General features: G+C 36.6%; 1 protein-coding gene and 1 long non-coding RNA gene across 8 annotated transcripts in view; one reads left to right on the top strand and one right to left on the bottom strand.

The window, feature by feature from the left end:
• Nucleotides 1-15564, top strand: part of LOC125624055 (uncharacterized) — a 119438-nt gene extending 103874 nt beyond the window's left edge. For both annotated transcript variants that reach the window (XR_007353194.2, XR_007353193.2), the window contains exon 5: nucleotides 13529-15564. This is a non-coding gene — a long non-coding RNA (uncharacterized LOC125624055). The remainder of the gene's footprint in view (nucleotides 1-13528) is intronic.
• Nucleotides 1-17161, bottom strand: part of CUX1 (cut like homeobox 1) — a 398832-nt gene that overhangs the window by 47951 nt on the left and 333720 nt on the right. For 5 of the 6 annotated variants that reach the window (XM_075120956.1, XM_048824335.2, XM_075120957.1 and 2 more), the window contains one exon: nucleotides 2233-14152. The exons of the other annotated variant lie outside the window; for it this stretch is intronic. In XM_075120956.1, coding sequence (XP_074977057.1) covers nucleotides 13435-14152 — 718 coding nt within the window. In that variant the 3' untranslated portion in view covers nucleotides 2233-13434. Of the gene's footprint in view, nucleotides 1-2232; nucleotides 14153-17161 lie in introns of those variants that run through there. 6 annotated transcript variants of the gene reach the window in all.

Raw genomic sequence — 17161 nt, 5'->3', positions numbered from 1 at the left:
AGGATTTTTAAAGGATCATACATGGGTAACTAATAAGTTCAAGAAAACCATCATAATTTCCTCGTAGCATCTCTTCCAGCTTGTAGCAATAAAGAAATAACTGTTTAATACAGTAAAATAATGTTCTAATGTAAACAGTTTGTTCATCACCTTTATTACAACAAAAAGAAATAATAGAGAATGAAGAAAATGTTAGATACTAGAAACAAACTTTCTCCTGATAAAAACAGTAAAGGCTTGTCTGCTTGACACTACAATTTCCATTGTAAAATCTCAGGGCATCATCAAAGCATCTGACACTAGAAGAAGCCATTTAAAATGAAAACAACAATGGCATATAGGAATGCTGTAGTAGCAAGCACTAAGGGCCTGTTGGCATTAACACTCCACGCCTCTCTTTTTGGAGACAGGTGTCTCGGCTTTCCCATAACACTTCAGATTAAGATCTGGGATGCACATAGGATGCATATTTCTTTCTTGTAACTCCATAAAATAGCAGGTTGCACACCTCTCAGCTTTCTGAGACTTGCTCCTAACTAATGCAGAACCCCACCGTTTTAGGTGATTTTCTTCAACTGCAAAGAGTTCAGAAGGACTTGGGCCAAAGAGCATAATTTGATTTTACAGCAGGAAAATGTTTCCATGCTACACTGAAAAAGAAACCCCAATTCCTCAGTGTAGGTTCAGATGCAATTGTCTGTTTTTGAAAATGGTACACTTCTCTTGCATAATTACATGTACATTTCCAGTATATTTGGTGTTAACATAACCTAGTACGCCTGAAAGCATGCACAGTTATAAATATATACAGAAGATGAACTAGCAGAGTGAGACTGCTTTTAAAGCATAGGTACTTTAACATTAAAATGACTGAGGTAACATTACACGAGACAATCCTATTATACTCCTAGAAATCAACAGTTTGATCAGTCATTACATATTATTAAAATTTCTATTTAAAACTATAATTTTTACATCTTACTAAACAAACTGTCACAGACATGTCATAGGTAAAGAAATGCAGTTACAGAATAATGAAAGTTAAATAAAATGTATTGAACATTATTAATACTGTATTTCGATAAATGTCCTCTCCTGAGATAATAAATATAAGCAAAGCCAGAGACGGCAAAGATACAGAATGAACAAGCTTTTCATTTTGAACTTCAATAGTTATTTTGCTAATGTAATTTAGCGGACTATAAACCTATAGGATGAATTTCTGGAACAGCCTGAAGGGATGGAAAAAGCTGGTTAATATCTATACAACTTCATACCACCAAATATTGCTCAACAATGTGGGACAGTACAGTGCAAAATCTACAGTTTTAGCTCTTTAAAATTCCTCCTCTCATGCAGTGTGAACTCCATTGAATAATCAATAGTTACTGAAAAAAGAGATATATACTCTCTTATTGCAGGACTGGAAAAATGTTAAAGAGACAGGCCTATACACGGATACTGAGGAGGAGACATTATATGGTTAGGTCCCAGTCCTGCAATAATTTCAGTGACCTCAAAGTCACAATTTAAAGAATACATCACAACAGGACTGGTAAAAGAGTATGAAACAAACATGCATTACAACTGAATCTGAAGACATTTCAAGCTACAGATTTCTACTGTTTTTTCAAAAAGAATTTCATTGTTGAATCTAAATAACTACTTTAATACCAAATTTTCAATTCTAAACTTGCAGGAAGCACTCAATATACTTACAGGAAAAAACAGCCTGCTAACATTTTAAGGCACGACAAGAGAAAACAATTTTCTTTATGAATATCCATTAAAAATACAGTCAAATACAAGCCAAATATTGGCCAAAGTTCTGCCACATCTATATTTTTGAATGGTAAGCACTTCTGATCACAAGTCACTGGTAACCTCAACAATCGATGATTTTACAAAAAAATCTAACATGCTATTTTGGTCCTCATCTCTCTCCTCAAGTTCAGAACGTAACCAGTCTTTGCTGCCTAAGTATCCAATCCTACTCCCACTGAAATGGGAATCTTTATACTGAATTTAATGGGAGATAGCCATTTAAAGTACTTAAGATACTGAAAACGGATTCTTCAGCGAAATCAAGATACAAAGCTAGAAAGTCAATTACCAACAAAAAAAACCCCCAAACCCTTACTGATTAGCAAAATGATCAAAACCACCAATGTAAATGTTTGCTGCTTTGACCGTCAGATCTCAACTCTCACCTTAATAAAGACAACCCACACATTATTGTGTTTGTATAAAAGATATTTACTTCAATTATCACACCTAGGGTGCTAGTGAATAATAATAATAATACATCATGTGAGTTTCATACAGTGATATTGCTTCTCCATATCATATAGGGACCGTTGTACAGTGCTGAGAACAAACATTATATGGCTAACCAAACAAAGACAGAAGAAACAATGCCATTCTGCTGACGGAGGGAGTACTTCCCTGCTATTGCCAGCCACATAAACTTTTACTTTTATGTTTAAACAAATACCAAGAAATAAAATGTTACAAAAGATGAGTCACAGCAACACAACGTGGGCTTCTCAAAGCTACTTGTACAAAAAAAATGACACTTTTTTGGTCAATTGGTTCTTTGTGAGGATTTTTTTTTAAATTTGTGATTGTGAACATAACAAACAAGCTCTAAAAATGTCTAAGACTTAGTGCGTTACAGAAAAAATATAAAATACTGCTAAAAATGTAAGACACCACAATACACGGGGGTAAAACTGAGCTTATTATTTAAAAACAAAAAAGTTCTCAGGAAAAAGTACACCACTTTATCTGTCTGAGTTCATCTTGTGCTGTGTTAGTAGTCAGGGCATTCATTTCAAAAGTCTGCCCATTATCATGGCAAGTAGTTATTGCACAAATGCAAAGAGTTAATTTCTTAATAAAAATGAAAAGGGACATGAGGGAAACAATTTTAAAAAACAAAAGCACCCCCACTCCCAAACAAGTTAGTCTCAATTTACTTTGGATTTAACGTCCAAATTCACACACTTGACATTCTTGGAGCATTTACAGAGAGTGGGACAGACAGTGCCTGTCTTCTTAAAATGAACAGCAGAAAACAGCTTTCAACACAGAAATGCATAGACTATTCTGATAGAAATGAAAACCTTTAGCAGAAATTACCTAATAGTTTAATGTAGGGCCTTTTTCCCCCTCTGCTAGAAGGAGAATGTCACGGCATTGGGAAAAATGTTATTTCTGAAAAATTAATCTGATGTTCTTAGTGGGATGTCCTCAAAACAAAAAAAACAAAAGGCAAAGTGCAAGTTTGCTTCCAATCCACAGAAGAGGTGATGCGCCATGCAACAATCACAGCTCCTTACATCTTTGCCTTCTGTAAGGCTCTTTTTTGCTGGGCCAGTGCTGGTTCAGTGCTTACTGATGGCCCTTGACATTGTCCCCCAAGCAGACACATTCCCCTCTCATATAAACAGGGCTATTTCTAAAGCAACATTTCAGTTGTTGTTTAAGCAGCTCTCTCTCTCGCTCTCTCTCTCTCGAACTGTTACCTACCCACAGAATGCTTGTCTTAATGTGTTTCTACATTGCAAAGAAACCAAACAACTCTGTCAGCACAGATACAAATTTACAACTAGTATTTTCATATTTCATACCAGGAAAAGTTGTTGCTGCACAAGATTGTTTTGACCAACTTCATGTGTAAGAAAAAATAGTTATGAATGCAGAAATCAAAACACGTGCCAACAAAGACGAACATCGTAGGAACCCAGTCTCTCTTGTTTTAAAGTAATACTCTTGAGCAGTTTGCAATGTACCTTGACAAAGGGATATTGCATCTTCATGAAATCTTAACAGAGGCTCTAGGAGGCTTAGGGTATTTTTTGTCTCTCTTTATATCGGAGTCTCTTCCCTCACAACTGAGTCTTTTTAATCTCAATACTAAATGGTTTTTAATATTTAAATACAAATATTTAGTAGACATTTATACAGAGTCCTTTTTAAGTGGATTACTCCAGAAAACACAACATATTGATGTGGGTATTGATCAGTCAAGTACATGCCAACCCATCCAATTCCCAGAATAGGTCAATTTTTCTAAACAGAACAGAATAGAATGAGTTTGGTGTGCTGGACCATCTATGTCCATGTAAGCAATAAAAAGTGATATGTATACTTCTGTTGTGTATATATAAAAATCTCTGAAAGGCATTTTAAAGTAATCTCACTAGAAATAGGAAAGACCAGAATTTTGTTTTGTTCTAATGATGAAAAACTTTTATATAATTAGACATATGTTGCTGTGTAAAGAGCGAGTTTTAGAAATAAACAAAGGCTAGCTAGTACTGACTGAGGAGGTAGGAGTGTGATGTAGAGGACAAAAACCCTATTCTTCACTAGTCCCAGTTAGACTGGAATGACCTTATGGCGTATCACCATTTGAAGATGATATGGCTAAGGAAGTTGAAATGAACACGTTATGTGCATATTTTAAAGTTATGTAAGAACATGGTAAAAGTTAGCCATAGCTGGAGATCACATGGGTGCTTGACCAATCAAGTTTTTTAAATGCTCACTGAGAGACCATTAGTATGATTTTTGAGAGACTCTTGTTATGAGTGTAAGAGACATTGTTGCACAATGGTGGACTATTTATTCCAAAATTTCATCATGCAAATATAACCACTGTGAATATACTCTTCAGTCACCTGAATCCTCCTAGAGTAAAGCTTACATTTGCCTACATTGGGTGTACAGGGTGTTAGCTCCTAAATATAAAACTAGAACTTCTATTGCACAAAGCTTTAAATGCACGGTAGTATTGAGTGCTCTTTATCAAAGGGACCAGTAACCCAGGGCTACGGAAATGTGCCTTGACTGGTCTTTTTTTCAGAAATAAAAAGTAGGCTTTTGCGTGTGCTGAGGTCTAGGTCACTGTGTGCTAGGTCACTCTCGAGGAAGAGATGAGGAGAGAAGGCACCGTATCTTTCTGATTGCAGGGAGTTTGATAAATAGCACGTTTTATGAAAGACGTACAGGCTAAACACTGCTAGGAAATTGTGTGATAATATTGCTTAAACTAAAAACATTTCAAAATAATCTAAAAACATCCCCCCGCAAAGAACAAACAAACAGGAAATCTGTGACCTTCTTCATTCCCAGGGAGGATGAAAAAGGAATGGAAGCCTCTTATGGAGGGGAAAGTGGGGAGAGACAAAACCCACCCGACAGCACAATATAGTCGTGTTGCTTATTCTTCACCTGCCCTCCTTTAAGCTAGTTAACACTTACTGTATATATTATACTCGCTATTCAGAGGTAACTAGGTGCTTTGGAAACACTTTTTTTTTTAAAGCTAATTAATTTACACACAAATAATACATTAAAATAGCAGTAAGGGTCTAATGGAAACTAACAAAAGCCAGAGAAATGCAGAGTGAACCCTGACTAAGTACCAGTCTTATAACACATGGAGATCTATTTTTTTTTTAGTCCCACATATGTAGGATTGGATTTATAAAGCCAGTTAAATGCTTAGTTTTTTAAAAATATATTGCTCCTTCAAAGTAATCAAAGTCCTGTGAGGAACTTACAATATGCAATTTCAATTAGATACACCTCAGGAGTAGAATTTTCAGCCTGCAGGGGCACCAGAGGTGAACTGCTGGTTTTGTCACTTGGTTTAGTTTACTGAAAAATTCTTCCTTTTTTAAAACCTACCAATATACAGAGTTTGCAAAATAAAAATCATTTTTGTAAAGGAGGGAACGCTGCTCCCTTTAACTGACCATACTGTATGTAGGCATAACAGCTCATATTGTACATGTAAGAGTGCTTAGTGCATGAGGTTCCCGATAGCCATTTCAGAGCAAAATTTATTTACACAGTTACAGGGTGAGTTTAGGACGTGATTTCATCTTTAGTTCTAAATTATCTAGCTTTTGTACATTTCAGCCAGACCCTTGACATTACTTTTGTGTATTCTAAATGTGAACTTTTTATTTTTCATGTTAATTAAACCTGCATGGCCAAACAATCTGATCCCTCAAAAGCCTGCAGTCACTTTCTTGCAACGTGGATTTAGCCTAGCAAGTGGGAAAATGGCACTCTATGCATTAATATACACATTAGCATGTAAATAACATTTTTAAACCTGCCATCCACCCATGCCCCAAAGCATATAATTTACCTGATAGACTATAGCAATTCCTTACTGAGCCACTAAGGCCTAAATTGTAAATATGCTACATATTTAGGAACTTTTCCAAACAGGAATAGTGTAAGTATACATGTTTAAAAACTTTAAAAAATGCATATTATTGACCCGCACAGCTAGAAGGTGATAACACAATTAACATATTATTATTGTTACCAATAGAAAGATTGTGCTGTTGCAAACATTACCACAAAATTACACAGTAACTATGCAAAGAACTCCTGTCACCATTACTTCAGGAAATTCTTGGGATTCTTCTCCACTTTCTGTGGATCTTTGGATGAGTACTTTACTTGGTAGTACAAATATCTCCAAAAATAAAATGAACAGCCATAGATATGCCTCTGATGGATGGAGTGGGGGAAGTGGGGCAGCAGTTAGTATTTATGGTAGTTTCCTAATATGACTGTTTGTCATTTAACTTTTATATGGTCAGGGCTCACTTGACTGTTTCAGTTTAATAGAGAAACTGAACTGATACAGCAAAGTCACCAGATTTAGTAATAGAAAGAGCTCTAGATTGCGCTCTTGGACACGCATTATTTTGACTAAAGTCAATGAGAGTTGCATGCTTGTATGATGGCAAAACTTGTCCTTTGGCAAACATCGGTCAAAAAATAAAAGATTAAATAAGCAGAGTATAATTTTAAAGTAGATATTGTTTCTTCTACACATTTTTGTGCCTGAACATGCTCATGAATGGTGATGAACTGACAACCCTGGTGACTCAAGTCCATTTTTTACCCACACAACAGGTTCAGCAGTGCACGCTTTCCCCTCTCCGTCAGCGTGCCTTGGGCCTGACATAGAAGGGGCGAGAAGGGTGTTTAGTCTCCATGGCCAATCAATTCTTGGCCTTTACAGAGGATGCTAATAAGGGTACCAATTAGTAAAAAGTTGTGTGGTTAATTTTTGGGACGTGAACACTTCTCTACGAGGAACTGACCTGAGACCAAATAATTTATTTCACATATGCCAAAGAACAAGGTGAAACTCATCACTGTGCTGAGGGTCATCGCAAAACCATCACAAAAGCACCACTTAAGATACATTTTCAGGGCTTAACTGGGTTTTTAAGGACTACAGGAGCCTATAGTTGACCCTCCCCAAAGGAGGGTCTTTTAATCATTGTAATTAATAGGATATGGCATATTGCATTACACACAAAATTTAGCAGCTCAGATACTGGGGTGATAAAGGCCATAAAAGTAAGTACCTGGATACGTATGGTAACAATGGATTTATTTTTCTTAAAGTCTATTGTTACATATATTTAATACATGGTTTATTCAATATTAACTATATTAAAGCCATAAAAATGAATAGGGAAGGAAAAAACAATTTTTGATGAATAATACATACCAAACTCTTATATAGTACTTTTCATCCATAGATCTCAAAGCACTTTACAAAAGAGGTCAGTATCACGATCCCCATTTTACTGATGGGGAAACTGAGGCACAGAGAGGCAGTGACTTGGCCATGGTCACCCCAATGACGGAGCCAAGAATGGAACCCTGCTCTCACAGGCTCATGTTTATTTTCATTATTTAAAGTAATTTGGAGTTATATTTTAAGTTGTTTGGTACTTTTTGAAAATCTTGTATTTATACAGAATTTTTTACAGGCTCTTTAATTTAAAACTGTTTGATTATATGTATGACATGGAGGAAAACATGTTAGTGCTTGGCTAGAGGGACCACAGAAAGTGCCATGGAAACTGGAAAGCCTAGCATAATAGTAAATTAAACTGAATGCTGTGTTTTACACTTGTTATGTCTGTATAAGTTAACTGTGGGAGATCAGATATAAGCAGCCTGTCTTGTTAGGGGCTGAACAAATAATGAAGTCAAAGGAAAGACTTTCCATTGACTTCAATGGACATAAGATTAGGCCTTAGACCAAGTGACACCTCTTGTTCCTCTCTCTCTCTCTCTCTCTCTTACGATCTCCATGAAATCCTCAGAATTAGAACCTATGGAACTCAAGTACCGTATATGGAGTGATTTTAAGATCCAGTATACATAGAGATATACCTGGGCTGTAATATAAGCAAGAGAGATGATTTAAAGAACTCACTTGCTTAAAAGAAAAGCAAAGATAGAAAAGAGAAGGAACAAATGGACCCTCCATCTGCATGTCAAAAATCTTTATGAATGTATTTATTTATTGTATTTGCAATGAATCACTTTGCTACATAACACTGTTGATTTCTTAGCAACCCCGCTAAAGGCATTAGTCCGTATTACTAATGACATTTCAGTTTAAATGAGGAAGCTGTTTTGGATTTAAGTGCAAAAATGCATCTGAAACCAATTACTTTTTTGGTATTTTTATAATTTAAATATGGTCAAAATGTTTTTCCATTTCTAAACTACCAAGTTCTTGCCAAGAGCAATTTTTTTCATTTTATAGCAGAGTTCTAAAACCCTTGAAATTAGGGATTTTAAGATGGAAACTCTGACAGACCCTGGACTGCAGCATTGCTAGTGGGGACTGCTATTTTTTTTTTTATCATATTTATCACATTATTCTGTCAGATTTTCCCCTCACTCTAATTTATTTAAATTAATCAGCATTATAATTTCACTTGAGCTAACACTGGGATGACGCACTTTTCCTCTAGATCGCTGTTTTCACTTTTAAAAGATAGCAAAATGGTAATATTTTAAAATAATGAGGACTAGAGAATATTGCATAGAATTCTGTAGTGTTCATTAACCCCTTCTCTGTAGCGTCCCCACATGAAGGTTACGTTAAAAATTAATGCAAAAACCTCTTAGCTAATGAGAAAGGCATGCGATTTTTACTTTCAGAGATATCTTATTCTAGTAAAGAGCTTATTATTAAACAGCTCATTTGACAGATGATATGGATAGAACACACCAATGCAAGGCTCCTTAAGGAGTGACTCTACCCACAAAGTCTATTTATAAATTTTGCAGGAGTGCAAGCTAAACTAAAATGATTGAGTTCCATGGCATTCAATAGCTATTCTAACAAAAGAAAAAGGGTTTTGTTATCAGTAAGAAAATCTTGTGATTCCATGGATAAAGGAAATCGTATTTATAAAAATGGAACAATTATAATCAACAGGCATGCTTCATCCGCTCTCCATTAACACAATAATAAAAGAGACCATCACACTTAGTTAAATCTCAGTATTGTCCTCTCCTTTTTGCACTACCCATCCAGAGATAAAAATGACAGAATTTTACCTGCAGTATAAAAATATTGGTTAAAACAGCCTGAGGCCTATCCCTCCATTGCTTTAGAGAAAGTCTGAACTGTAAACAGAAACAAAGGTTTTTAAAAAATGCTTTTAAAGAACATAAAAATGGAAACAGTCTGCAGAAAACCTGTAATGCTAGAGACATATATGCATGTTCATCTATCTGGAAAAGTACTAAACAGCATGCCTTCAGCAAGTGCTCGCTTTTCAGTCTTTTTAACTCTATAAAACAACTATGCATAGAGAACAGCCCCACATGTTGAACATGCAGCACCTTATACAACCTTTCACCTTTGTTACTCTCAACTAATCAATGACTGAAAAGCATTGAAGAGTCCAACTCTTTTTACATTACTTCTCCAGTAGCTTTTTATCAAGTAATGAAGACTAGGAGTGTAATACTAATTTTCCTAACAACATTAATTTCAAACATACTTCATTAGCATGAAGAAATATAGCTAAAAATCATTCACCACAGATGCAATTTAACCCTTTTTCAACCAGGGAGGTCTTGCCAATTTGGAAAACTAGTAAGGAAAAAAATCTCCAAACAGGAGAGTAAGGTAAGGTATCTGACAAAGAACTGTAACGTGATTCCTAATTGGAAGTCTGGAGTCATCCCAATGGCATTCTAATAGTTATACATACTTTTTACCTATGACATTATGCATGAAATGACAAAAGGAACTAAAGCATTAATAAAGTGCCAAAATATAGGGAATACCAAGAGCATTTTATCTGACTAATTTTATAATAAATACTGATGACAACCCTTGGCAGAATGGGGTGACTTATGAATGCTGTCTTCATTCAACAAAATTCTATGCATTGTAAGTGGTATAATGGAGTTTACAATTAACTGTTAGTGTTATAAAGGAAACACATCCTCTACAAGACAGCTACAAATACGCTTTTTGAAAACTGACATAGCATTAACAAAAATAAGCAGACACTTTTCAGTATTTGGCTCCTCTAATGTAATTAGCAGAAACCTGAAAACTACAAAACGAAAGAACAAAAAGGATACTTTTGAAGGCACTTAAGTATTGCTTATCAAGAAGAGAGATTAACCCTTAATGCTGCATTTGGGTTCATGCTGTAAATAAAATTTTGCTTTCAGTGACAGCTCTCAGTAAGCATTATTGAATGCAATAAAGACACACACTTATTCCACAACAGGTCTGGGGACCTTAATTAAGCAAAATAATAAATAGAAAAAAAAAAAAACACCCTACAAGCAAGCAAAATTTAACCACTTGACTGCATCAAGCACCCAGATCTCAACCTGATAGAAACAGAGGGTGGCAACGCATGGCAAATATATTGTTCTAAAGTAAACAAAGGAAACTGATTAAGTTAGAATGTAAGAAAATATCAAGAAAATATAAGAAAATTAGAAGTTCTGTCTCTTGGCTGAACTGAAGATGTTTATATTTTGTTATTACTCATGTTCAGGTACATATATTTGAATGGAACACACATTCATAAACAGAGTTGTATTTTATAAATCAAATCAAAACATTTGCTTGTAAGGAGACACTGTGGTGAACAGAAGATTTCTAATGGTAATGTTTTGATTTACCATGTCGTTTGCTGGAAGTTTTCTCAGCCAAACTTTATGTCCCTATAAAGAAGTCACAGTGATTCTAGATGGTGCGATCACATGTTCCAAATTTTGTCTTCGCTCACCACAGAAAGGGCCAGTTGCTGTCTCTGTTTATCAAATTTGAGTTGTGCACCACAAGCTAAATCTCTGGTTACCCAAGCAGGTAATTTGAAATGACTGTAACAGTAAAAACAGTTAAATAAATCTCTGCCTTTCAGCCTCCTAGAGCCTTCTTTTCGTGTTCATGAAAAGGCTATTTTTTTTTTTGAAGTGTAGTGACTCTTAATTTGTGAAAACTTGAACTAAGTGCTGCTGTTGCACATTGAGACTGTAAATGAAATACATAATTTCTAAAACATCATGCAAGAAATGTGGGTTCACATCGTACAGTCAAAGTCCTACTAGTTAATTAATACAAGCACACTGAGGTGTAATATTGGGAGCATACCTTTAAAATTGGAACTCCTCTCCCCACCCCCCAAAATCAAAAAAGTAATATTAATTAAACTTAAAAAGTAATGAATGCACCATTAAAGTGTCATCAAAAGATGCTGACCTAAGACAAAGGTTTCAATGATACACAATACGGTCAAAAAGTCTTCAATCAATAATATACAGTATGACAACTACATCTTGTAAATTATACCCAATACTGCCGGCAGTCTATCCCTCTAAAGAATATTTGCCCCCTTTCATCCCTTCCTAACAATCAGATAATAAAATACAGCACCTATAAATAAGCAAAAAAAAAATATATATATATATACCGAAATCATCTATTGTTAGTTTTAAAGATATGGCAATAAAGGAGTCTAAATTAGCAAACTTGTAGAAGCCATAACTGATAAAACAGCTTATTGAAAAAAGGTGGCAGTAATGCACTCTATGTGTGCACAAGTACATAAGAAAATACACAGACGTATAAAATTGCACGCACACACTCACGCACACACATCCTTCCACACACCTCTATGCTCACGCATATACATATAGACAACAGGAGGAGTCAGAGACAAGTGAGAATTTGATTTGTACTTTGATCAAAAGTTTTACGCTGTGCATAAAATAATCTGAAGGGCGGAATAGTCTGGACTGGGATTCAAGAGCATGAATATTTTGGTTTGGAGTTTGGGCTATTTACATCTTGGTCACAGCCCATCTGATACCTGCAACGTATTCTTTTTCTACACAAACAAACTTCCCACAAACTAAAACATTTAAATCAGTGCTTGTGGTGGGAAGAGAGTCAGTAAATGGCTACCTACTGGAGGAAGACATCTCTTCATCTGAGGCAGGCCCAATTCCTTCTTCGTGGTGTGTGACATCTGTTACACATGTAAATGAAACTTTAACTGATTTCAGGTTAGTTGTATGCTACAGGTTGTAAAATATGTCCCCAGAGCTGCAGGCTGAAATGTTACTGGCCAACTTTTTTCATTTCTCTTTCTTTAACAAAAAGGTACTAGATATACCACAATTCAAATGAAATGATCAAGTACATGCTATTCTAAGTTGTCTCCTAAACCTCCTGGATATGAGGTCTGATCAGCGTGCTCTGTGGTTAGAGGTTAAAAAGCAGATTATAAAATACCTAGATTCAGATTTTTTTTTGTCCTGATTTGGCCTAAAATGGAGTGTATTAAACAAATTCTGGTCTGCAAAAGACCAGAATCAGTTAAAGCTATGAAACAATGTGCACTACGTGTCAATATTCTATTTCACTTACAAGAAAACACTAAGTCAGCTACCACAAATTAAGATATTTTCCTGATGTGACTTTTTTTGTTTTGTTAAAAAATATGTGGAGTAAATGTGTTTTTTTTTTTAATTCAAAGTTTCAAACAACACGATTCTTTTCTTTTCTTGAAAATATTTAGGAATCCAAACTAGTGTGTTTAGAGTCGGTTGACTGTGCAATCTCTTAGTGGCAACTGAACAGCTACAAAAAACTTTTTATTTTTCCTTTTTGAAAAATCTCCCCTTTTTTCCTGGTTTAAGAAGATAATAGTGTATTATCGCTCTGTAGCCATTAGATGGCAGATAAAAAGCCCCCTTTAAATATGTGGGTTTGATTTTTTTTTTTATGTTTTTGTTTTTTTAAAGCCCACACCAAAGAGGAGGGCACAAGGCAAAGCTGTATGAGTTATTCCAGAAATTGTGGAAATCACTTAGGGCATTAATAAAAACACTTCAGGGTACAAAAAAGCTTGACCACACATTTCAGTTTTCTTCCTTGAAAACACAAACATAAATTGGGCTTAACGCTCCTTTTGTTTTCTATATGCACCTTGGCCTATGGCGTTTTTGCCCTGTGGCCTGCAGGGCGGTAAGTGCGCAACACAATAAAACCAGTAGAGGTCCAGTTTAACTTTCCCAGCTCTCTAGAGTTGGGTGAGTTTAATCTCAAAACTCCCATTCGACGGGCTCTTCTCGACTAGCGGCCTTCTCTAAACGGTGTATTATGTTGTTCAAGTTTGCTGCTTTCTTTTTCCTCAAGGTGTTGTCCCGCGTGTTCTTGGACCTTGCTGCCTCGGAAAAGCTGAATAAACTCTGAATAGAGTTGGCTTTCTGTGAGCCTGCAGCCAATGTGGAACTTGTACTTGGCACACTCAACATTTTCTCGGAACTTTCTTTTGACTTGAAGGAGCTCTCCCCTGTAAGGACTGAGGTGGAGGCAGCTGAGGTAGAGGCATCCTCTTCTGTAGCAGAGTTTGGCATTGTCTCCAGAGTTTCTCCTGAACTTTGAGACCCTGGCGGAGAACTCTGACGTGGTGCTTTGAGCCTACCCTCATCATCAGTATCCTCCAGGCTCTCCATTCCCAAATGGAAAGACTCTGTTTTCTCTGATGTTCTGGCATCTTGTGGTACCTCTTCCCCCGCTTCAAAAGCCAACTCTGCTTGCCCTCCCTGAGACTTTGTGGTTGCATTGCTGTACTCGTCCGCCTCCAGACCACTTTGCTTTCCTTCAGGTGGGCCTTCTGTGTCCACACCATCACAACTGTCTCCCTCAGAGCTGTGAACCGCCCTGCTGCTTCTGGCTGAAGGAGAGTCACTTGATCCAGCCTGGCTCTGACTTCCTGCTTGGATTTCTTCAATGAACAGCTCTCGACGGATGCGAGATCTAGAAGACACGATAACAGAACGATAAATTTGGTGCTAGCCATTCATAATCATAGACCACAGTAATATGGTCCAACTTACAAAGTCCATATCCATATAGAAACTCTCCCAAAGTGCAACAGGAAGAGAAAGGGGATGTCTGGATCTGGGTTTTGATTTGCACCCCATTTTTACTTTGGGTAATACTCACAACATGCCAAAATTTAAGAGATTTAAAGAGAAGTTGATCCAATAAAAGATATTACCTCACTCACTTTGTCTCTCTAATATCCTGGAACCAACACGGCTACACCACCACTGCATATATAATTGTTGTAAATCTGATTCCTTCCGACTGTTCAGTTCAATAATTACCTCACACTCTATGCAAAGAGTGTAAATTTAACTTTCGTACAGGTAACAGAATTGTTCTAGAATGACAGTGTGTTAAATCATAAATAGACTTTCTAGTTTAGTTAAAACAATACTTGTTGCTGTTAGAATATAGATATTCAGGCCAGTCTGCAAAGGCCTGTACTTTAAGAATTTAGGTGTATTCTTATCACTTGGCTAGTTCTAGAGGTATAAAAGAAAGAATCAAAATCACTGTCTGCTGGTGTAAGGGCCTTCTCTTACTGTGACAGTCTGGGCCCTGTTCTTAGGCTAAGGCCTTTGGCTAAGCAGCAGAGGCAGCCATAAGCTGGGAAGTGAACAGTCACATCCTCACATTCCAACCTAGTCACATTGAAATAAGGTGCTATTGGGCTGTTAGGCACTATCAGGACAGAATTGTATTCTTATCACCTCCAGAGAAAGGGAAGTGCCTAGAAAATGTAAAAGGAAACTTAGTTTGATAGCATCCTGTCTGGCAAGAACTCACTTATCAATAGCTGGGATGTGAAATCCTCACTTCTATATTGTCTTGTCATTATAGTTCCCACTTTGCTATTGTTTGTCTGTATAATCTCTGTCTGGTTCTGTGATTGTTCCTGTCTGCTATATAATTAATTTTGCTGGGTGTAAACTAATTAAGGTGGTGGGATATAATTGGTTACATAATCATGTTACAATATGTTAGGATTGGTTAGTTAAATTTCAGGAAAATGATTGGTTAAGGTATAGCTAAGCAGAACTCAAGTTTTACTATATAATCTGTAGTCAAGGAGGAAGTAGGTGGGTGTGGGTGAGGGAAATGGGAGCAGGGAATGGGGGTAAGAAAATTGGAATCATGTTTTGCTAAAGGGGAAATGGGAACAGGGAATGGGAATAAGGAAGTTGGAATCATGTTTGGCTAAGGGTAGGAATGGGAACAGGGACACAGGTGTAAGGCTCTGTGGTGTCAGAGCTGGGAAGGAGGATACTAAGGAAGGAAACTGGAATCATGCTTGCTGGAAGTTCACCCCAATAAACATCGAATTGTTTGCACCTTTGGAATTCGGGTATTGTTGCTCTCTGTTCATGCGAGAAGGACCAGGGAAGTAAGTGGGTGAAGGAATAAGCCCCCTAACAGTTGCTTTAGGAGAACTTCAGTCCAAGTTACGCACATGCTGACATTTCCAATTTTACAGGGTCATACGTGGTTTATAAAGGGGATCAAGAGACAAGCTCAAAAAGATCTCCCATTCTCACTGGAATCTCACTTCTGAGAGCATGAAGCTTCAAAGGGTTCCTGAAGAACCTAAAAAGATTCCTCTCTGATGAGGGCCCAAGAATTCAGAAGGGATTTTTTTAATATATAATTAGAGGGGAAACAATTTATAAACACCAATAACATTTTGATTTCTACTCCTAAAAATTAGCCATGACTTTGCCTAAAATTAAACAAAAACCAGAAAAAATAATTATTACAAACAGGAAACCCTGATCAAAAGTAAGAATATACTTCTGAATTGACTTTAGGGCAGTGCAGCTTTCTGACTGGTTTTCAGTCTATGAGCCCAATGTGACTTCTGCCTTATTTTTTATTTATAAATTTAATTTCAGAACATTAATAGTCACATGACAGGCAGTGCACTTCTAGGGAATTAATGCACTCCACATATGGGTAAAAGTTACCTAATGTTCAACTTTGTGCTTCCTACAACATGAAGTGTGTAAAAATCACCCAGCAACGTACATGTCATTTTATTTGAGCCTCTCATAAGGAGTTTCCCAATGTCCTGGATCACACAGGGAAATGAAATCATGGGTGGCCTGGGATTTTACTTAGCCTTGATAACGAAATCAATTATATAATCGTAATTCGACTGTGATTAATATAATTGTTTATGACCTCTGTACATTATACTGCAAGATACGCCCCATGTTCCTATATAACAAGAAGAAAGAACCTTAGCGCAGGAATAGTGTAGACACAGTAACAATTTAGAGAAAACTTTGTCAAAAAGAAAAATACCACTGGTTTTAATGAAGCGCTGCCTTGTCTTTCAAGTCACAGATGAAAAACCCTCTTCATGTTTGTGGCAAGTTTTCAATAGAAACTTAAATTTCTCGCAGGAACTAATGTACACTGGGAAGAACACAGACTAGCAACAGAACACCGCTGGAATGTCTGCTTTGTGTTTGAAGCTAATGACTTTATTGACTTGCTTCAGAGACAGTACAGTACTTCGGCAGTAATTGCTGACATGGCTTTTTTCAGGACCGGGGACCACAGGTACTAATATTAATTTGCTATTAACATTACATCTATGCATTTTATGTTTATTACTAGGCTTTATTTACTTCTTATAAATCTCCCTTTATAGGCAGTGATCCAAAGCACACTGCTCCTGCGGTGCTCACTGAGTCAGGAGAAGGAAACGGATAACTTCGTGTCTGCCCACCTAAGAAATGTCATTTAAAATACCACAGTTCCACTTAAGAAAGTGAATCACAGCATGCTCATTGAACATTTGGCCACAGCTCTGTTTAGTATGGGCTTGTTTGATGGATGTGTAAATCCCTGGAATTGATCCCCAACACACTAGGTCTGGAAGTCAATAAAGCACTAAATTAACTAGGAGACAAAGTCTGTACAATAAACAGGAAC

Source organism: Caretta caretta, chromosome 17, assembly GCF_965140235.1.
Source record: "Caretta caretta isolate rCarCar2 chromosome 17, rCarCar1.hap1, whole genome shotgun sequence".
Taxonomy (NCBI): Eukaryota; Metazoa; Chordata; order Testudines; family Cheloniidae; genus Caretta; species Caretta caretta.
Note: the sequence above shows the minus strand (reverse complement) of the source record. Positions and strands in the feature narration are given on the sequence as shown.